General features: G+C 41.3%; 1 protein-coding gene across 4 annotated transcripts in view; it reads right to left on the reverse strand.

The window, feature by feature from the left end:
• Window positions 1–4419: 4419 nt before the first annotated feature.
• PTPN2 (protein tyrosine phosphatase non-receptor type 2) overlaps window positions 4420–23959 on the reverse strand; it is a 60694-nt gene continuing 41154 nt past the window's right edge. Inside the window, exons 7-11 of one of the 4 annotated variants that reach the window (XR_014474872.1) lie at window positions 19579–19740; window positions 17411–17571; window positions 15563–15664; window positions 9056–9207; window positions 4420–4782 (exon numbers count right to left, since the gene is read on the reverse strand). Coding sequence is in view for 3 of the 4 variants with exons in the window: in XM_083187685.1 (XP_083043811.1) it covers window positions 15469–15664; window positions 17411–17571; window positions 19579–19740 (519 nt within the window). In the remaining variant the exon portion in view is untranslated. Of the gene's footprint in view, window positions 4783–9055; window positions 9208–9227; window positions 15665–17410; window positions 17572–19578; window positions 19741–23959 lie in introns of those variants that run through there. The other 3 variants (XM_083187687.1, XM_083187685.1, XM_083187686.1) reach the window with 3 other exon arrangements.

Raw genomic sequence — 23959 nt, forward strand, 5'->3', positions numbered from 1 at the left:
ATGCGGTACTAGTCAGTTGAGTAATACCCCTTTTAGACATACTATCCGGGATTTTAGACCCAGTTCAAGCCTGGGTTTTTAAAAAAATCCTAGGTCCATTGCAGGTGTGCAGGACCTGGGATTTTAGACAACTAAAATCCTGGGTACAGCCATTCATACATACGCTAGTCCCGGGATTGTGCGAGTGCGCGTGAAAAATGCTGGTATTTTGCCGTATGTCGGAAAGGGGTATTTTAGTTTCTTTCCATCTGTTATTTTAAGCTTGAATTCTTAATGTGTGACTTCTGAGTATTCTCCTACCATACAATGTCACATGCATTTTCTAATGTGTAAGTGACCATAAAAAAAATATTTGATTTAGTGTTTGCCTGCAGGAAGTGTTAGGGACTAGGAAGAGGCAGGGGGAAGGTAAGAACATAGCTGACCACTGCCTGGATTTCCTCCATCAGAATGCCACCGCCTGTCCACATTTCAACCACCAGTCATCTGTACATATCCCACGGAGATGACCTGACGCCCACCAGTGATTAGCACAGCTCACCAATGCTAATCCATGGCTGCTGGTGCCTGGCTCTGGCCCCCAGTGAAAGTGAATCTGAGCAGTGGTGGGGGCAGATGCCACCCACTCTGTAATAAAAGTGAAAATAAAAAATATGTACTAGAGACCGCTTACAGGAGCCCCCCAAAATTCATGCCCAGACACCTTGGGTACCAAACTAAAACTAGACTTCTACACTGCAGGCACGGTATAGGGGACATTGAGCCCAGGCTCTAGTTCACCACCCATACTAAGTGTACATCCCTTTATTCCCCATGACTGCATGTAAAAGCTACAAGTATTTCTCTTCCAAATTCTATTCGGTGCATGGTTCTCGCTCCAGTAAGTGCGGCTATATGCAGCAATTCACCAATGTCAGATTCACATATTCTTTGTCTGCAATCCGGATGTATACAAAAAACAGTGAGTCTGGGGTGAGATCAAGTCATGAAAGGATGCAGGGTCTATTGCTGGCATTTACATGCTGTTTAGTAAACATGATTTATGCACAATGTCAGAGCTCACAAGGGTACCATGGGGCCAATTCAGACGTGATTGCTAAGTTGTGAGTAAATAGCGCCCCACTGAATGCATGCCCCCCACCTCTATGCATGGCTGTGAATGCTTACATAGGGGAGAGAACTCAATCACAATCAAAAGATTTCCCCCTGCTCGCAGCACAGAGTAAGTCTAGTCTCTGCGATACAAAGTCCAGTCTGTGGGGAGAATGATGCTGCTGATTATGTCAGCAGCCCTCACACCCAATGGCAGGGAACAACTGCATTTTCTGGGGCACTCCCAGAAAATGACAGGTCACACCCCCCCCAAACAGTGAGCAAAGGCTAGTCGTTGCTCACTGCCTTCACACAGACAGCTTACACACTGCATACCACACACACACAGTTGCTTGATAATCGCTTGCAGCCCGGTGAGCGGGTCTGAATCAGGCCTCATATATAAAAGAAGGGTCCACTTTATGCCACTGTTGGCAGGCTGCCTGGTGAGAGGACTACAGGTTCCAGAGCCATGTGTTAATCCTTCCTTTTCTTCCAACATTGGGCACCCAGGATGCCTGACTGCGTTGCTGCTTGCCTCAATGGAACATTTGATACAATAAACAGACTGTTAAAACATAATTTATAAGTGCAATTTGTTATTGAATTCACTTTTATCCAAAAGGTTATTTTGCACTATATTTGCCTCTTTAAGGTCTTCCCTCACACATTGTTACTGAGTACATGTGATGTGGGAGACTTTACAGATTTATTAAAAGAATACATATCTACTTGGGGGATATCTACAGCCATTCACCATCTGTCCGATAGCAGTCATAAGTATTGTATGGTTATTTCTTATGTTTTGTATGTCACACAGTAGACCCCTTTTTCATATATGGTAACCTTACTAGCAAGGACATAGTGCATAAATATTTTAACTAATTTAGATGTTGATTCACTCTGATAAGTGCAATAAAACCAAATGCAGCTGAATCAAGCAAAGATCCTTTCTTCTTTTTGGATTATATGCTGTTGCAAAACTAACTGCCCCACTTCCCCTAATAGAATTTACCCCAATGAAAGCAAAATCAAATGTTTTAGATCAAGATGTCTAAAGGTGCCCACACACGCACCGATCCCGGCGTGCATTGTGGGCTTAACTAGCACACACAGCATCGCATCGTATGCCTTGTGCATACGATGTGCATGCGATGCGATGCTATGCTAGAAAAAGCTAGTACAAAAAGTATGTGCAGCACATACTTTTTGTACTGTGCAATGAGGTGCCGCGGGAGCACGCACCCCATCGTATAGCATCGCACCGCCGGGATCGGTGCGTGTGTGGGCACCTTAAGGAAACCTCATCTTATGTGCAAACATTCAATTATGAAATACATTTAAAAAAAAGGCAAAGTTCTTCCAGATTAAATATTGCTATGTATATGCTTTCTTGCACCTTTTATTAATTCTGCGATGTGTAGCCATAAGTTTGCATCCATGGATGCAGGGCTCAAAGTGGTCCTTGAGAGGCAGTAAAACTCTCATCACCATACACACACACACCTGCATTAGGCAGAGCCAGGGCAATTGCTAGAATTTTAGTCATGTTACCTCTTGTAGCACCCTTGATTCATAGTACACCCTCGTAGTAGTGCCTATTATTTATGCTACCAGACACAGTAGTGCCCTATATTCACATAAGTCACTCAGTAGTGCCCAGAGGCAGATTTTTCACAAGGCAACCGAGGCACCTGTCTAGGGCCCAGCAGATCCCAAGGGGCCCCATAAAGATTCCTTCACTGTCCAAAACGTTACCAGAGAAGCTTTCAGCTACTACTTCATGATGTCATGACATCACATTGACCTAGGGCCTTATTCTAGTTCACTCTGACAAAATCCTTCTTAGATGGACAAAACCATGTGCAGTGCAGGGGGGCAGATGATTTGGGTGAGTTATTTTGTTTCTGTGCAGGGTAAATACTGACTGCTTTATTTTTACACTGCAATATAGATCTCACTTTGAAGTAAAACCCCACCCAAATCTAATTCTCTCTGCACAAGTAACATCTGCCCCACCTGCAGTGCACATGGTTTTGTCCATCTAAGAAGGATTTTGTCAGAAAGAGTGAACTAGAATAAGGCCCCTAGCGCCTTATTCAGATTTGTACGCTATACCAATTTTCATGCAGCTGAGCATTTATCGGTAGACTGCATGTGCCAAGGTTCTCTATCAACACAACCTGCAATTAGCAGGAAAAAATATAGCCCTATGGCTGGTTTAAAAGAGGGCCTCTAAACTAGTATGAGGTCTCAATGTACCTCTAGTAGGACCCCATATTCAGGTTATGCTACATAGTGCCACTTCTACACAATGCGTAAGGAGCACTATAATGGGCAAAATGCCTACAATAGTAGTGCACTCTACACATGATGCCCACAAATGTGTCACTTTTCTGTTGGAACTACTTTGCAAGGCTGTGGTTGAACTAGTTCCACCTACAGTTCCCTCTCACTTTAACCCATGCATAGACTGTTTATTTTAGTTTTCCTGGACAGAACTGTATCCATTGCAAAGAGCTTAGCACAGCAAATATTTGTTGTATTCAAGATAAAAAAAATAATTCTGAAAATACTATATCATTACATGTTAAGGAAATGCAATGGATTTACAATTTCATTAAGAGATGGTGTAAAGCTGTGTACACACTGTGCAATTTGGTCGCTGAGTGATTTTGGCTTAAAATCGTTTAATATATTGCTCAGTGTACTGGCAATATATCTCTCAGCAACATATTGCTCAGTGTACTGGCAATATCTCTCAGCAACATATTGCTCAGTGTACTGGCAATATCTCTCAGCAATATATTGCTCAGTGTACTGGCAATATCTCTCAGCAATATATTGCTCGCTGTACCGTTTTCATCAGTGACCAGCTATTTTGGCTGAAAATTGCAAACTATTCTGTCTCTACCTCATTTTGACTAGAAATCGCTGGTGTGCAGTGCATTGTGCACCAGCGACCAGCAATTTTTAGCCATAATCAGAGGAGCATGCTCCTGCGACCAGTGACTATTAAGGGCCTGGCCACGGGAGCATGCTCCCAGCAATTTATCTCCCACAGAACATGAAAAAAAAAACCCCTTGAAATATGGTCGACCATATTGCCAGTGATATGTTCTTAAAATTGCTCTGTGTGTACAAAGCTTCAAATCAAATTTAAATTAATGTGAAGCTCTACACCAGTGACTGAACGCACTCCTTTACCTGTATACATGTTGATGGGAAATGTGAAGCACGGAGTATACCAGAGATACTGAATGGCTCATTACTTGGCCTTATCCATAAGCTAGAATCCCACAATAAAAACACACAATGACATCTTAAAAAAAAAAAAAATATTTAATGCTGCCAAAAAAAGTATAAAAATACAATGTGAATGGCAGAATGATACAAAGTACTTCTCTAATGTATCTTACATATATTTCTAAAGAACATGCATTAGAAAACACTCGACAAAACATGACGTGAACTTGTTCTGCAAAGATTCATGCTGGTGATGTTCTTCACCCCCTGGACTGAGCAGTTTACGTGGTAAACAGATAACACAATGAGGTCATCTCATTAATAAACCTCACATTTGCTCCTGATGAGGGTTTCATGTCTTGCTTTGCATGTCAATGGTTTCGTAGTATAATTGCTGTAGAATTGTCAGAAGCCGTGGAGGTTTAGGTGTCGAGGAGCCTTGGCCTATGACAATGCAAAACAAAAATGACTAATTCAGTAACATATATGAAAAAAAAAGCTTTAATTAAAAAAAATCCCCCTTTGTAAATATATGGACACATTAACATAACCAATTTCACATAATAAAACTTCTCCTCAATCCTTAATTTGTGTTCACTGTAGTACCCCGCACCTAATCATTGAGAACATATTTTAAAGGGCAACATTTTAGATGTAATATTGTCACTATAAGCTACTGTAGTGATACCTTATTTATAAAATTTTGCCCTTAAAAAAATTAAATATGCTCTCAACGATTAGGTCCCGGCTTCTAGAATGTACACTTATTGTTGTATTGTGTTATCTTTTTGTGTGTGTGTATTTTAGAGGTTCTGTTAGTGCTCTCAGATTTGGTACTGATACTGTAACAAGTATACCAATGACCATTTGGGTGTGGATCGTATTGTCGACACCACTTAGGTCGACATGGTTTTTTAAATATTTTTTTTGCCCTGAATGTCGACATGAACACAGTTGGAAGTCAACCACAACCCCTCGCGCATCGCACGCTACGCTCGCTATGCTTCGGGCATGGTGCCTCGCTGCGCTCGGTACACTAATTTATTCTTCCACCACGCCCTAGTGCAGGGCTGGGCAACACCGGCCCTCCAGATGTTAATGAACTACACATCCCAGGATGCTTTGCATTAGTTTTGCTATGTGGCCATGCTGAAACTGATGCAAGGCATCCTGGGATGTGTAGTTCATTAACATCTGGAAGGCCGGTGTTGCCCAGCCCTGCCCTAGTGGATGGTAGGGCATAAAATACTGCCTGTCGGCACATGTTGACTCAAAAACAGAAAAAAAAACATGTCGACATTCAGACCTGTCGACATGACCTGTGTTGACCTAACCCGTGTCAACATTGACACCTGTCGACCTAAGTGGTGTCGACAATACGATTGTACCCCGACAGTTTAATAACCATTTAATTCACACCATTAAAAACTAGTTGCCTACTATGCACTTTATCACGTGTCATGAAGCTCTGCAATAAAATCCACTTAAAAAAAAATAAAACAGCACATACAAACACAACTAGTCGCCTAGTATAACCAATAAATACAATTATTTTCAAGCTCTAAATACCCAGGAGACATGATGGCAATATTATTAAATACTTGTAATGAAATATTTAACACCTATTTAGATTAACATAAGTTACTACGTAACCTTAACATGGTAAATATCCATAAAAACATTTATAATATATAATAAAAATAAATAAAAAAGGATAAGAATAGCTACATGTAGTACAAAAGTAATCATCTAAAACAAATGAAAAAACACGCTGTATTCACAATCCCACCAAATCTAGAGGAACATCAGGGATCCAGAAGACTGGTCAACAACTGCAGGTGTACACAGAGATTTAAAGAAAAAGGCTACCTCAAAATTTTGAATGAAGCCCTTAACAAAAACCAGGCAACTGGATGGAATAGAGGGAGAAAACTAAAAATAATGAAGAACAAATGAAATTCATCGCTACTTACAGCAGACATGACCACATCTTTAGAAAGTCCCTTCAGGATCAATGGGACATCCTATTAAAAATGGACCCTGTGTTGAAAGAAAATCTCCCAAAACAACCACAAATAGTATTTAAAAGTGTCTACAAGCATTAAAAGACCTTCTAGCCTCCATCATGTTAAAGGACCGTCCCAGAACAATCCGCTTCCCTACCAAGATGCACTGGATGCTACAAATGCGGGCGATGTAATGTCTGCAAGTTCTATGCCCTGCCAGGAAAACCCTCTATAGCACTAAACCAAAGAATTCAGGATGAAGCAATTCATTAATTGTATCACACCATCAGTTATCACATCGAATGTCCCTATAAACTAAATTATGTGGGTAAAACAAAGAGACCTTGAAAACTAAGGCCAGTATTCAATGAAAAGGTTCACTATCTGCAGCAAATTATAACACCCCCCCCCCCCCCCCAGGTAATGTCGCTGGGAGCCAGCATCAGACAGGGAGATGGAAGCCTCCCTGCCTGCACCGGACGCGGAGTGGGGGAGAAGGAGGGCTGGCGGGGACACAGGCAGCAGAAGCTGCCGCCCTGGGAGACTGGGCAGGCGGGGAGCTACAGGAATCTGATCCCGCTCGTGTATATGCAATGAGCGGGACCCATTGCAGTGAATATCTAATAAGCGACTCCCTCGCCTCTGACATCATCTGTTAAAAAAAAAAACAAGCACATGAATCCAAATAGCAAGCCCCTTCACAAACCAAAAACCTTTATTTTAAAAAGAAAACATTCCAGTTCACCTTAAAAAGATAGTGAATGCAAAACGGTGAATCACGGTGAAAATCATGGTTAAAGCAGTTCTCCATCCTAGCATTGAATACACTTTCGGCGAATCCCAGTGAAAACCCCATTGAAATACACCAGCGAATTGCAGAGATCATGAAACTGAGAACTGGCCGGCATTCACTGTTCGCTTTCAGCAAACAGTGAACATTGAACAGGGTGAATCAGATTTTCAGTGAAAACATTCACCGCAGAGAATGAAAACATTCCGATTTGCCGGAATAAGAACATTTCTGCAATATCTGCAACAAAACAGACTCCTGTAGTGCCTAAGCACCTCCTACTCCACCGTATCTCAAATCCAAAGGAAATGTTCTTTAAAGTAATCGAACTGGTGAGCCTGGGGGAACGTAGAGTAGATCATTCCAATCTACCCTCCAGGAAACAAACGTATTGGATATAGGAACTGAAGACACTGCAACTCAACCGGTTTAACGAAATTAATGAAATTGCTTCTTTTTTTTATTTGATAAAACTTCCACTACTTTATACAGACGGGGCCATTCTTATTGTTTCCGCTCGCTCGTCCATTGCCGAGAATGAAGCGCGTGAGCGTCTCCAACATGCGCCCCATTCGCTGGCGGAGGATGGAGATCAGCGCACCGGGAGCCGCTCAGATGAGAGCGGCTCCATCTGTATATTACTTACTGTATAATGCCAATTCCGATCATCCTTTATGATTACTCCAGAATGCACCATACAACCACAATGGTTATGCCCAACATTGTCTGATCTTGAAAGCATAATAATCAACCTCGGTCCTCAGGACCACCAACAGTGCACGTTTTCCAGGACACCTGGCAGGTGAACTCATTCACTGTCACATTTTAAAAGATCACAGGAGCCAATTACCTTTGAGGAAACCTGGAAAATGTGCACTGTTGGGGGTCCTGAGGACCGAGGTTGAGAACCACTGCATTAAAGGGTCTCAGTCAATGTTCCCTCTAATTTTACGAAGGCTGTGTGCGGCAAAAGATTTTGGCTGTGCAACTTTGGAAGGAAAGTTACATTTTTGTGCGTCACATATATAACTGGAAAATGACGTTCAGCATTTGTGTTAACTTTACTTCAAAATGATATTAAACATTTGAACATTCAAAACACAGCACACAATGTAGTTTATGGGTGAAACACACATTAATTGAGTCCACAACTGCAAAAACGGACCACTGCTGCTTTGTGCACTCTGTTGTAATGTCTGTGCGCACACTCGTCAAGTTGTGTGCGCGCTCAGCTTAGAGGGAACACTGGTCTCAGCCTAAATTTTCAGATGTGTGTAACCAGCATGTCAGTGCTTTATTCCCTGAACTGCCTATTTGATTGATTGGCATGGAAGCATGTACACCACTTATGCATACTGTCTGGGTATGGCTGTCCTAGTGCCTCAACAAGGTAGAGGAATGAGAGTTGCATGTGAGCCTCAGACTTTTTATTGAGAATAGCATGGTTGGAACAAGATGGTCTAACAAGATCACAGCACAACATTAACTATACTATATTCGGTCACTGTCTCAGTTAACTAAATGACTATGCTCTGTTGCACCCAATTGACAGCCTTAATAAAACATAATTTAGGCATTGTTCAAGTTTATCACCTGGTACAGACACCATCTTGACGCAGAGGCATCTCACAATCACACCTGTAGTCTCCATATTGCACTATTCCACAGCTATAATTCCATTTTGCATCAATTCAAAGCCATATCCATTTAACCACCAAAAGAGTGTTTTAACACCCATAACCAAAGCACAGAAACCCATCAATAAAGCAGGCAATACATCGGTTTCTACTTCTACAACCTTAAATCACAATATTTCATTTTGTGTGATCAAACAGTCCTTATTACACAAATTACTATATATGGAGTAGAGATTAATTATAATGTGTCTAAATTGCATGTGAAGCAAGTTTTTGCAACATACAGGCCTTTTACAGGGTTGCAAGGTTCCAACGATACAATCCTCAGGTTCAACTTTAGATTTGGCATTCCACGCCAATTTGCACAATGAATGGGTATAGGAACTGTCTGAAATCATTCTTCTGTGCTGTGTGGTCTGGGTAAGACTAGAAACATCTAAGGACAAATAACACTGGTGAATAATTTGCTAAATTAAGTAAACATTTTGTCTTGAATAGTTTGCAACTCTGGCCTACCTCCCAAACTAGGACGTTCCCGCGGTAATCGGGACTTGGGAGGTATGCTCTGGTGAATATACCCCACATTATTTCCAACCTTTAAAAGCCCTGCTTTACAATTAACATGCCAAAAAGCACATGTCGGTCCATGAAAATGGTTGTAAACATCATTTTAAAACCATGGTTTAAATAATGACACTTTAAAATACTTACATATTTTTACTTTAAACCAGTGTAATCCTGAAAGACTCTTGCTCTTGGTAGCCTACTTTTAATTACCCCTCAGCACCCTCTCCTACTATTACATTGTACCAGGGGTTAAAGTGAGGGGGAACGAGGTGGAACGGAGTTCCACCACCTCTAATGGTGAGGTGGAACATTTTTACCTCCACATTGGCCCTGCACAGTAATTCTCACAGAAAATCATTCTAGATTACAGGGGGATGCCAAAAACCCTACCACTGACCTTGTCTCTGCCTAATGGGGGTAGGGAGGGGTGATAATTAGATGGCATAGAGAAACGAGTTACCCCACCTCTGCATGACCACTTTATGCCCTGCATTGTACTCCAATTTGTTATTTTCTTGTTTTTCGCTCACCTATGTATTGTTAAGCGCCCGAACCATTGTGGTGCCATATAAATAAACAATTGTAGAGTAAAGCAATAGTGAGTACTAAGAAAACCATCCAGGTGTCCTCGTGTTAAGTTTCCAGGAGGTGAGTCACTAGACTGACATCAGGTAGTAAAGGCCTTTTTCTATGTGCATGACTGGAGTTCAGTGGTTTATGTAGTGATCTTTCTCTTACTGTACACTATATTATAGAATTTTAATATATGTCTTGATTGCCTAAATTGTACCACTCTTGCCAAGAACAAAAAGACACAGACAGATGACATACTTGTAAGCAATTTATTATTTTGTGAATACAAAATAAAGTGAAAGAGTAGAACATGAACTTATGATCCATATCTAACAAAAAAGGAAGACATTCAGGTGTAATGCCAGGTAATATAGTAATGTCAGATGCCCTTTTGCAAAAGGTGCCAACACTCTCAGAGTCAAAAAAAAAAAAGAAAGGAAGTGTCTGTTCCTTATCCAACCCTATTCTTGAAACTGGTCACACAACCAGCAGTACATTTGTAGGTTCTGCTGCCACCAATGCATTTACATTGACAAACTGAGAAAATTTCCAGTGACTCATGATTGAAAAGAAATACAGTATTTATAGCTACACAGTGTCCTAAATATGCTGTACAGTGCAGTAATACTGTACCAAATAACTAACAGTACTGCCAAGCAATGACATTATTGTATTTACAATCAAATTAAGAAAAGGTTTATACAATTTATATTATTCCGTATATGTTGATCATTTAGGATGCTGTGCTGGGAAGTGCTTATCAGTTATGCCAATAAAGACTTCCGAATAATATAAAAAGGGCAAATTAAGCTCAACGCTATTAGCTGCACTAGATCTTTTAATATTAAAATGCAACTATAAACACAGCATATAGACTTTGGTCCAAAAGGCATTGCTTCTAATACCTGTAATCCTGTTTTAAAAATACTATAAAATGAAGATCCCCTGCCTCTGTATTACTGCATGTTACAAACAAACCAATGAGTTAACCGTTCATCCACCGGTACAATATGGCTTAAAGTGAACACCAGAGGATGCCGTATTGTGGGATGAATGAACGTAAGGCATAGGATATTGAGGGTGCAGGGGGGGGGGGGGGGGGTATTTTTAAAAACTTGGAGATCGAGAAAATTTGTAAGGGAGGTACCAACCATTTGGATCAACCAATCAGACCATAAAAATGTATGGTACAAGCTTCTTCGCTAGTACGGCTCACAATTTTCTCTCTCAGAGCTAAACATAAGCCCTACCCAGTCTTACAATGTTGCTGTCTCCAACGTGATAAATGCTCTTAAAGCATTCTTGGAGCGGGATGTACTAAACAGAAAATATGATAAAAACCCCTGTTTACCGCATTTTCATATGTACTAACACCCAGTCACCACGTTTCCACATAGTATGGCATTGCCACCTATAGAAGCCTATGAAGGCAAACCCGCCGCATCTGCCGACCCCCCTCTCCCCTGGTTTACCTTGCTGCAGGTCCTCCTGGACCTGGAAGGTAAACACCTCCTCCCCCTTGCAAGGCCTTCCATCTGCAGGGGGGAGGAGGCGGCACCGGGGACAGCCTGCTTAGCTGTCCCCGGCGTGAGGGGAGCAGGAGGCGGCCCCCCCAGACCACGTTACAGGTATCGCGGGGGGCCTCAAATCACTGCATCACGATGTCAGCCGCATATGTTGTTAGTACATATGCGCTGGCATCGGGGGCGGCGATTTATATTAATACATCCCGCCCTTTGTCTCCACACACAAAATCTGTATATCCTAGTTTTGCATAATTTCATTGTAATGTGCTTACAATGCAATGAGGTACAACATTAGGATATACAATTAGCATGGTACCATAATATCCTACATATCATATAATTTACCACACACACACACACGCGATGTGTACCAACAGGGCATATGAATCACAGGATATCAGGTAGCAGATATATGCACAATCCTGCTATCAATTCCTTGTATTGGGGAGCTGGTGACTGCAAATGGCACATTGTGGCAAGTACACATCAAAGTGACACTAGCAATCACTACTATTCACAGCAAGGTTGTAGCAGGACACACCTATAATTTTACTTTTTTTTTTTTTAAATAAATTGAAATTGAGTAGATTTATGTAGTGTGCAGGGGAATGGGTCACTAGGTCGACTGGGTCTACCACGGAAGATAGACAGGCCTTAGACACAGACAAAAGGTTGACATATTCTTTAAGTAGACTGTCAAAAGTGTTGACCTGGGTTTTTCACAGTTTTTGACCTGGTCGACACAGTCGACATGGACACCGTATCTGTACACCACGTGCGCTCACTACGCTTGGCACACTAGTCTAATTCTCCCTCCACACCCTAGTGCAGTGGTGTCAAACTCATGGCCCTCCAGCTGCTGTGGAACTACACGTCCCAGCATGCCCTGCCACAGATTTTATATAATGGATTGCTAAAACTGTGGCCGGGCATGCTAGGACTTGTAGTCCCACAACAGCTGCAGGGCCATGAGTTTGACACTACTGCCCTAGTGGATGGTAGGGCATGAAATACTGCCTGTCGGTACAAATACAGCCACACGCACTACATAAATCATGCTCATCGGCAATACAATTTTCCAGCATTCCGTGCAGAGTCACATAGCCAAATGAATAGAGTGTCTGACTGTGGGTTTCAATCTCAGTATTTTGAAACTTAACAAAGGAAAGGACAGTGTGACTGAATAACAAAGAGCTCCCAAGTTAAGTTCATGAATGTTTTAAAAAGGTATTAGCGAATATAGTGGGGAAAGCAAACACCGGTGGTCAGTAGATGTGACAAGTGCCACCCGATGACACCCTCTACCCTGCAGCTCCGTGTGTCACCCGTCGCACCACCCTAGTACATGCCACAAGAGATTAAGCCAATGGTTTATGGGTCATTGCGGGATCCTTAGTGCGAATACAGTATGTACAACAGAACAAGGGGTTATATAATGAATTCTAGAGCATTTTCAAAAATGTTGCAAAGCTACACATCAAGATGCAGTACAGGCTACTTAGGCTTTTATTTAGGCAACATAATTAAACACAAAAAAAAAAAATTACAAAATATAGTAAGTGTTACGCTTCTGAAGAATTTCAAAATAGTTTTATACAAAAATGTGAACAAATCATCCATTTCCTCTAGAAACTGAAAAGATGATAAAGAAATAAAAATGCAATGATTGAGTAATGGCACCAAAAAGTAATCTTTGGGTATTCTACACATGGACTGGATAGAAAAGTAGTCATGGGTTAGAAATCGTACCTCACCAAGGCCATTAAACTCGTGTATCACAAAAACCATCAATATCCACTCACTGTAGAGACACTAGGAGAACAGAGCTTTCAACAAACCTCTAGAAGGAGTGGAGTGTATAGGATATCAAGCATCAGCACATAAGAAAATTGGGTACTTGTGGTGGTTTCATGGCTCCATGCGTCTGTGCCCAGCTGCAGGGCTGTAAACTCCGTGCCAACGTGGATAGTTCGTACCCCCACTATCCACGTTGGCATGGAGTTGATTTTAGATAGCATGGCATGCTTAGCGAGCCACCGAGCCCGTAGCGTGGGCAGCGAGCCCCGCAAGGGGACACCGACGCACCGCGCCGTAAAAGTACACAAGTACCGACAATTGCATTCCACGCACTGTATACTTCTATGGGACTCCATGCCATCAAATATTAAAATTGATGTGACTAATCCTAATCACATCAGGGACCACTCATGCTGAGGATTTTTCACACACCCTTCTTTCATTAGGCATACATGTACAAAAATGATATTATATAATCAATATCTCTATCTTTATCGCTACTTTACAAGCCATACAATCCAATGTCTATTTCCCTCCCTCCTTTATAAACATTCACTTAAATCTTAGGGGGTATTCTATTCCCCCCCGCCAATATTTCAGAGGGGAAATAGTGGCTGGCGCCTATTCAATGCTGTCTTTCCCGACAGCATTGAAGAGACATCTTGGCAGAACGGACCTGACTTTAAAAGCAGTCGGGCCAGCTTTGCCGAAAACGGTGGAATTTCGAAATCACGGGCGCATCTCGATGATTCATGGCCGTTTTCATGGACACGCCCTTTTTTATAGTCATTCGGCAGACGGAAATTGAATCCTGCCTGCCGAATAACAGGCCAAGAACGGGCCAGGGTCACGACTTTTATGACATCCCAACAGCCGTGACCTGGGATTCAATACCCCCCTATAAGTATAAAAAGGATTGCAGAAAACAAATTGAGGGGTGGGGGGGGAGCGTTCTTCTGCAACCAACGCATTCTACATGCATTTATGTATGCTGTACGTAAATGCGCAAGGTTTTATTTTACCATGTACCACAGTTTCACCAGATTGTTTTAGGTGTAAAACACCCATTCAGAACATACAAAGTATACGACAATCTTAAAAAGTGTGTGAGCGAGTGGATATTACTTGTTCCTATTTTTGGCCGATTACTTTTAATGAATGAAAGTGTCTTCAAAAACAGCAAAAAACATATTATAAAAAAAAACTGGAAGTGTGTTTCAAATGTAACAATGTAAATGGTTTCTGTACATTTTTGAAATAGCATTTTAACAAAAATGAGTTTCCCTTCCAGTCTAGTGTTCACAAAAACTGCATTCTAAAAATATGAGATGTATTGCCAAACAACAATAGGGATCACAAGAAGAAACACAATACGATCTTCTACCCATGCACTTTACCGTATTACAACTAGAACAGAAAGTTCCTGCAATTAGGCCTCATCCTTGATTGGCATAAGAAGCTGGTTAGAGCAGGGCTGGTCTGCACTAAAGGTGCCCATAGACGTTACGATAGGAGTGTGTTATGCGTTTTGTACTTTACAATGGTATCGCATTGGAATGCACTATAAAAGTGATGCGATCTAGGACAAAAAGTACCGCGGGGACGTGCATCGCAGGCACAACATAAACACGGTGCGATCAGAACTGCATGCGATGCGTTTTGAACTAAAAAAGTTCGTGTAGGGGCACCTTTAGCAAGATAGTTGTGTGTCATTTTTTTTAAGTAACAAAATAGTAAATAGTCAATTAAAATCAAAGTATACATATTTACTACAAATACCAAACTGAGACTCCTTAGCAAATGTCAGTGCTCCTTACATATGCTAAACAGGACACAAACATACTACCTTATTAGAGGACAGATCTACAGACATGATCCCATGAGTAGTCCGCAGGGGTGTCACAGTTTACCAACCCTTACAATTTAACATTTAAAACAATCAAATATTTTTACAGCATTTGATAAAATGAAGTAAAACAAGACAAAGACAGATATACATAAGACGTACCAGTTTTCATCAATACAAAAAAATGGTAGCAGCTTCAGTCAGGAATAACCGACCACAATGTTCCTGAGATGGCTTACGACATCAGACACAGATTGTATCCATTAGAAAGCACACACCATACCTCAGGATTAGGTCTGCACCAGTCACAGCACCCAGGGTATATTTATATATATATTTTAGGGTGTTTGTAGACAGCCCCCACACAAGCACCATAATATCTGGAAAGTCAGTGGGAATAGAATTTCCAACAGACATAAACTCCCGCTATTAGGACTGAAGCCAACCCAACTGGAATGAGATAAGGTTCCCAGTATAACCACCTTTTTCTTTTCCGTTCCACTTCATTCATCTTTTGCTTCATCTGTTGTACTTTATGTGCAGTGTTGGCTTTTCTAAAATCTCGGTCCCGTTTCCGAAGTGCGCTGCATTATAAAGAAAGCATAATTTCAGCCAAGGCAATGTACTATACTGCTATTAGCAAAGGAAGACAGATTTTCGGTTTCCATAGTTAGTGATCACATGTTTAGAGCACTCTGAACATACTTTCCATGTGTTGAACTTTTCTAAATATATTTCTATTTTAGGATTTCCACTTAACCACACTCTTTGAAACTAAGCAGACTGGAGGGCTGTACATCAAAATGCTTTCACATCCCCATGATACCTTCATCTCTTCCCCGCATAGCCCTGCCAGTCTCAATCATGTTAGGTCATCTGGGGGGCTGAGGCTAGTGGTAAGACATGTGATATCATGGGGAGGCCAGAAAGAACTTAAAATATATATTACAGAAGCCACAAGAAGAAGTCAACATAAAAAAAAAAAAAACATAATGTCTTTCAAATTATGTGACCATCAGTGGTATAATCCAAGCCAGAAAGTGTATAAATGGGAGAGGGGGTGGGAAAAGGGGATCTGGGAGGGGATGGACCTGAGCACAAGTAACACTGAGTTGTATTGGTAGTATCGTTGGGTCTTGTTCTGAAATAAGTTACCACAGTGACTTTACATCAATTAGCCAAATAATTGGTAGATAGTGACGTGGCGGTGTTCCCCGGAAAGTAAGGGTAATGTATCGAAAGTGAAGAAGAAAAGCACTCTTGTTTGGGGGCACTCCTTAAATGTCAAAAAGGTTTTTAATAAAATTTAACTTTTAATGGTTCCGTTAAAAATGTTTTTGGACATACAGACAGACATCAAACATTAAGCATGAACAGTTGAATGGTATTAAATATTATGGAATAAATTTGTATTCAACTGTTAATATAAACCACAGAAGTACTCTGATAGGAAACAATAATGATCAGACAGACTACTTCTGTGGTTTATATTAACAGTGTAATACAAATTTATTCCATAATAAATAATACCATTCAACTGTTCATACTTAATGTTTGATGTTGTCTGTCTGTATGTCCAAAAACATATTTAATGGAACCATTCAAAGTTACATTTTATTAAAAACCTTTTTGACATTTAAGAAAAGCCCCCAAACAAAAGAGTACTTTTCTTCCAAGCAAGAAAGTGTCAGAGACATTCAGGCTTTTTCGGTGGGGTATGGGTCATAGGTCGACATACTTTAGAACGTTAGATCAACAGTCAAAAGGTTGACATGAGTTTTTCAAGCTTTTTTTGTCCCGAATGTTAACGTAAGTCGACATAGAAACCGTATCCGTGTACTGCCACCTGCCATGCTTTGGGTACGGTGCCCAACTCAGCTCGGCACACTACTATATTCTCCATCTATGCACTAGCAGATGGCAAAGTATGAAATACCGCCTGTTTTGAGGCGGTAAAAAAAAATACACAAAAAATAAAGTGAAAAATCTCGGCCATCTTTTGACGGTTGAACTTCCATGTCAACCATAGTCGTCAACCTAGCAACAGTATCTCTTAAGTGAAAATAGTTACATAACATGAAACGGTTTGTTGAGGATCTATAAGAAAAAAAAAATCTGTACTTTTGTAGTTTCACGGCGCCGTGCTACTTCCGGGTTCTACGCTCGCCACGAAATATGTCAAAAAAAGTAACTTAACTCCATACCAACATGGATAGTTCATACCCCCACTATCCATGTTGGCATGGAGTTGATTTTAAATAGCGTGGCGAGTGTAGCGAGCCACCGAGCCCGCAGCGTGGGCGAGCGAAGTACCAAAAAATCTTATTTACCTTTGCGTTTCTCCATCTGCCGCTTGTGGTTTATTATTCAATTCTGAATTTTTCTCATTTTGCTCTTCTGTAGAGAGTCTATTGCCATTATACCTTTCGCCAGTCTGTTTGTGGTCTATTTTGAGAGACTGATCATCTTTGGAAAGTCCCTTACATTCATTCTGTAAGTTAAACCAATGGTAGAAAGGTTATAAAAAAAATATCCAGGGTTCTACTTAACCATTTCATAACTAAAAAAAAAAAAAAAAAATTCAAGAAACCTTGTACAAGAGTGATCTGCAAATAAATTTTTTTTTTAAAAAAACACCACCCAAAAAGACATACATTGGTAAAAAAAAACTGCAGGACCTGAATAGAAATGCTATTTTACAAAATATGCTTATTTCTGTGAATAAGAGTACAACATGAAGAGCCAAAATAGTGATAGCTGTAAGGAGTGCAAAATTTTCAGTTAAAAGAAGTACTGGAAGATCAGATACATGAGGAAAAAAATTAAAATAAAGCAACACAGTGGTCACATCTCCAAGAAAGTGCCAGTTTAAATAAAAAAAAATAAGATTTCCGTAATACATGGAACTCAAAGCTCAGCATGTGCTATTCTGTTAAGCTGGCCATACATCTGCAGATCGATGGTCAGATCTGGCTGGTTCAAATAAAAACCTGTTAATGGATGAGAGTAAAGGACAGTTGACCATTTGCTTTGAAATGCTGGAAAACTGCTAAAAACTGTCACTCGTCCATTACCAGGTTTTTGTTCCAACCAGCCCAATCGATCTGTCGGGAGACAGAAAGGGTCTGACATAGGCATGTATTCAATGCCGGTGCGAGCAGGTTAAACAGCGAGGATTTCTGAAAACCAGTGATCCTCGCTGTTTAACCCCCGCACCGGCCGCTCGCACTATGCAACGTTCTGGGGAAATCCTCGCCGTCACAGGACGGCGAGAATTCCCCAAAACAGCGAGACCCGCGGCTGCTGCAGAAAACTCGCAGTTTTTAGCCGTTGGTCTCGCTGCTTCTGGAGCCGCATCCGCCAATTCCCCCTCGCTCAAAAAACGGAGCGAGGGGGAATTGGCGGATGCGGAGGCTGTATTGAATGCTGTCAGGTTGAGTCGTGACAGCGAGCAGGAAGACCTGCTCGCTGTCACCACTCGCAAACAGCATTGAATACATACCTAAGTGGCAGCGAGATTTCCCTGACATTCCTATGAAAATCGCTCCTTCAAGCATACCAAACCATGAATTTAGATAGAATTGGATATTCAATCACCGGTTAACATCTACTGTCGGGGGAGATGGCCGTCGGGCCTTATTCAATGCTGTCTTACTCGACAGCATTGAGCAGGGGATCTCACAGAACGAGCCTGACTTCACAAGCAGTCGGGCTCGTTCTGCTGAGAACGGCCGGGAATTGCCAAGCTCACGGCCGCAGCTCGACTATTCCCGCCGGCCACACCCCCTTGACATTGAATCCTGTCTGCTTGTTCTCGGCAGCCGTGACCCGCAGATTGGATACCCCCTTACTCCTAGCTCACATGTATTGTGGCCAAAATTCAGCGATTGGACCATTTCCCTTGCAAGTCTTACCGCAAACTGCTTTTTCACCAGAAATGCCTAATATACACCCCATTCAAACAATAGGAGTAGCTGTATGGCTCATGTGGCAATTGTGAACTTTTGCTATAAATTCTGTGCTGGAGAGTGAGTTTTACACGTGTTTTTTTGGTAGTGATGTTGCTCTGCTGCTAATAATTCTAAACAACCACTTTCTATTAACGTGCCTCAAACGGACTCCACTCATCAGTTCTAAACCTTGTCCGCCGAGTCCCATTACCTAATGATATTTTGCAGTTATTCGGTGTTATTACATAGAGTACAATCCAGCCTAAACATGCATCAATATAGATGCTAGAAACTAGCTATAGCCACAAAAGTTAAACTTTCACGTTCTACTAAATGCTTTGGATCTAAAATACTTCTGATCAAGGCAAGGATTTAACTTCCTCAAATTATAGATCGCTACAATCCAAGCTGAGGAACAACTAAGCGACATACCATAGACTTCCTACTTTCCCACATGATCCATAAAGGCTTGCTTCATTAAGTCTTAGGGCATCACTCTACTCTCTACCTGCCCCAACACTTTCATCTTGGTGCAAAAATATACTAACCTGTAGACCTGAGTCTCTTATTATCGACTTTGACCCCTCAATCACAGCCATGTAGGAGAATCTCAGTTGACCTGGTGTTTGAATTAGTCCCATTCGATATTGTCTCATATCCAGCAACACTTGTTTAATATCCACAGACGAGGGATCCTCTCTTTTTTCAATCTAACAAGAAAGATGAAAAGGACAGAAACCTATTCATAACCATTCATATAGCACTGCAAATATAAATCAATTTCATCTTAAAAATGTGCCCAACTTTACCACTTATTTCAAATCTGCTATACCTTTCATTCTTGTCCCTTTACATGTATATTTTAATACAATTACTGAACACACATTTTAAAACAAAACTACAAAAAATGTTTAATTTTAAAATTACTGTTAACGCCTCCCGGCTAATTTAACAGAGAATGAGCAATAAGACACAGTATACATAGAGTATGAAGCTCTGCAACTGGTCCCACCTATTACTAGACATCAGAACATATTACAGCCTAGGGCAGTGATGGTTAACTGACACTTCAGCTGTTGTTGAACTACACATACCAGCATGCCCGCTACAGTTTTACTATGTGTAGTTCAACAACAGCTGGAGTGTCAAGGTAGCCATCACTGGCCTAGGGTAATCACATTAGTGTTCACTGTAGGGCAAAACGCACCCTGCCTGTTAAGCCGTGCCCATCTGTCCTCACCACTGCTACCCACACTGCTCGGGGGAAGCCCAGCACCTATGTAGGTGCCGACACGCCCCCAACAGAGACCTCATGGGGCAGGGCCATCCGCTTTAGTGACATCGGCGGGCACAACCACCACATTCAAAGTGCCCCCTTTCCCCCCAGCGCCCTGCCCTTGTGTGATCCTGGAGGAAACACTACATATCAGATCCCATAGAGGGCAGTTCTATAATTTAGAAATCTACTAAGTAGATATTACAAAGTAGGAATTACTCATAAAGAACAGTTAAATAAACAGGCATCCTGCATGAATTTCCCTGAATATGGACTGATCCATTTGTTTCTCTTCTCACAGGTATGTGATTTAAATTGGTCAGCTCTACTACAAGTCCCAAGCTGTCTGCTCTGCATAAACTCCCATGAGCCCATTGCAGGAATATACAATGTATGCGATTTAAATTAGTATCTTAGAATCACTATAACTGCCAATCTGTATTTTGCCCATTGCATAACCAGAGTTGTATTGTTAATGTGTTTCTAGTCTTTGGAATACCTGTTTGAAGCGGTGTTCACTGAGGCATAATTTATTGGAGTATATGTTTTGACTAGTGTTTATTTAACACAGGCTAATTTATGTCCTTTGATTAGCTGGTCATGTGACCTCTGCTTTAGGCTCTCCTAATTAGACCTGGTATATCTGTTCACATAGAGGGCAGTTCTATCATTTAAAATCTACTAAGTAGAAATTACAAAGTAGGAATTACTCAAAGAACAGTTAAAAAAAAATGGTTGAAAAACAGTGACCAACATCAAGTAAGGTAAATACAATACTTATTACACATTATTACTATACTTATTCACTCTACATAACCCTGTCCCAAACATACATATCATGCTTACCAAATTGCTACTTCTCATTTCATTACATGGAATACTCACCAAACTTGAACCATCCTATAATCTCCCTGACACTCATCACTCAGTGCACATTGCCTCTTCCATTATTCAGTCCCCTCTACTAAACACTCATGAGCTCTTTACTTCTCTACTTGTAGTCACATCCACATCCCACCACCAATACAAAAAAAAAAAAAAAACAACACATCCACCTATATCTATCTCTTTGTAATCTTATTAGCAAGTGACAGATCACCAAACCCAGGCCCCAACCACCTGTCCCACTTAGATTTAATTTGTTCTAAGCCTAGAAATTCAGCTAACCTCATAAATATCACATGCCTCCTACCACACACCATGTTGTCGCATGGTGTGTGGTAGGCAATATGATCACTCAGCACCCATATTGCCCGCTATATTACAGAAAATCGCCCCCGTGTGTACACAGCCTAACTCTCTCTACACCCATCATCCTATCTCTCAGCTCCCATGCCTCTCCAAGCTACTGGAGAGACTGGTCTACTCTCGCCTCACAAACTTTCTTAACTCTCACACCCTATTAGACCTGCTTGAGTCAGGATTTCGCTCTCAACACTCCACTGACTAAAATGGTGAATGATCTGGTAACTGCTAAGTCTAAAGGCCATTACTCACTACTTATTCTTCTAGTTCTTTCTGCTGCCTTTGACACTGTGCATCACTCTCTTCTCTTACAAACACTACACTCCCTAGGTCTTAATGATACAGCCCTTTCCTGGTTCACATCTTACCTATCTGATCGATCTTTCAGTGTTCGCTTCTCTGACTCTACTTCCTCTTCACTACCTCTGTCAGAGTTCCGCAAGGCTCAGTCTTCGGTCCTCTGCTTTTCTCAATCTATACTTCCTCTCTTGTCAAACTAATCAGCTCTTTCGGATTTCAGTATCACTTATATGCGGATGATACCAAAATCTATCCATCAACCCCAGAGTTGTCACCAGTGATTTTGGGCAGAGTCCCTGAATGTCTCTCTGCCATCTCATCTTGGAGGTCTTCTCACCAACTCAAAATTTTCAAAACGAAATTACTTATATTCCCGGCAACTAAGAACAGTTACCATCCTGATATCTCCATCGCTGTTGACAATTCAATCTACCCTACCCCACAAGCTCGTTGCTTAGGGGTCATCCTCGACTCTGAACTGTCCTTTCTTCCCCACATTCAATCTGTCTCCAAATCATGTAACATGCATCTAAAAAAACATACAAAATATGACCGTATCTCACACAAGACACTACTAAATCTCTTATCCATGCACTCATTATATCCCGCATTAATTATTGCAATAGCCTCCTAATTGGTCTTCCCAAGAACAGACTCACCACTGCAATCCATTTTAAATGCTGCTGCTAGGCTGATCTTCATTGCAAGACGCTCATTTATTTATTTATTTGCAGTTTCTTATATAGCGCAGCAGATTCCGTTGCGCTTTACAATAGTAAACAGTGATAAAACAAACTGGGTAACAACAGACAGACTTGGAGGTTAGAGGGCCCTGCTGCAAGCTTACAATCTATATCCGCTCTGCCAGTCCCTCCATTGGTTACCTGTATCTTACCGTATTCAGCCATTAACCATACTGCTCCAGCATATATCTCTTTACTTATCACAAAATATCTCCCATCTCGACCACTCCACTCTGCACAAGGTCTGGGTCTCTTTTCTGTACGGATCCCTAGCAGGACTTTCATCTGGCTGCTCCCATCCTATGGAATGCCCTTCCACGCACAATAAGACTCTCCACTAGCCTCCAAACTTTCAAGCATTACCTGAAAACTCAACTCTTTAGGCTAGCCTATGATATTAAAAAAGTTCTACACGCATAACCCTCTGAGGCACTTATGTATTATATAGTTTTTCTTCTGGACTTACAACTTGGTGGGACTGCTATGCCATTACTGATACCTGTCCTTGTGTTGCTCTCCTATGTCCCTATAGATTGTAAGCTTGCAGCTGGGCCCTCTTACCTCCAAGTCTGTCTGTTACCCAGTTTGTTTGATCACGGTCTACTACTGTAAAGCGCAACGGAATCTGCTGCACTATATAAGAAACTGTAAATAAATAAATCATACTCACTTCTAAAGCCAGCCCTACATACACTACTCCATATAAAAAAAAATGACTGGTTAGTATAAATCGATAAGCCTTCCATATCTATACTACAGATCACATTCTTAAATGTGTGTGTATATGCTAAAATAACCTTGAAGTATGTAGAATGAAGTTGTATTTCCTCAAATTCGTGTTGGTGATATATTCCACAGTGAAGTACTGAAAAACCGTTGTATCTCCTACACTTGCTCCACTTTTCTTCAGAACCCAATCCAAGATTTTTACACTGAGGGGTAGATGTATGAAGAAGTGATAAGGGAGGATAAGTGAGCCAGAGGAGAAGTGGCCCGTGGCAGCCAATCAGCACTTAAGTAACATCTATAATTTGCATAATATAAAGTTATACAGAGCAGCTGATTGGTTTCCATGGGCCACAGCTCCTCCCTTATCACTGCTTAATACACCTCCCCCCCCCCCCCCAATTACAATACCTGCTCTCAAAACTGTTCACACTCCTGCTGCCCCCCACTTCACTAACGCACGCCACCTCTCCTGACAACTGTTTACTTCCTCCCACCTATAAGATTTTGTCCATGTGTTGCTTAGGTCAGTTATGCTCTCCATTGCTCTCTAAATTCAGACAGGCTCCCAAAACACCCTGCTTCATCAATCATCCAGCTCTCTTTGTAACCCAAAGAAAGGAGAAAAGATTGTCTCTT

This window comes from Crinia signifera, chromosome 5, assembly GCF_055691185.1.
Source record: "Crinia signifera chromosome 5, ASM5569118v1, whole genome shotgun sequence".
Taxonomy (NCBI): domain Eukaryota; kingdom Metazoa; phylum Chordata; class Amphibia; order Anura; family Myobatrachidae; genus Crinia; species Crinia signifera.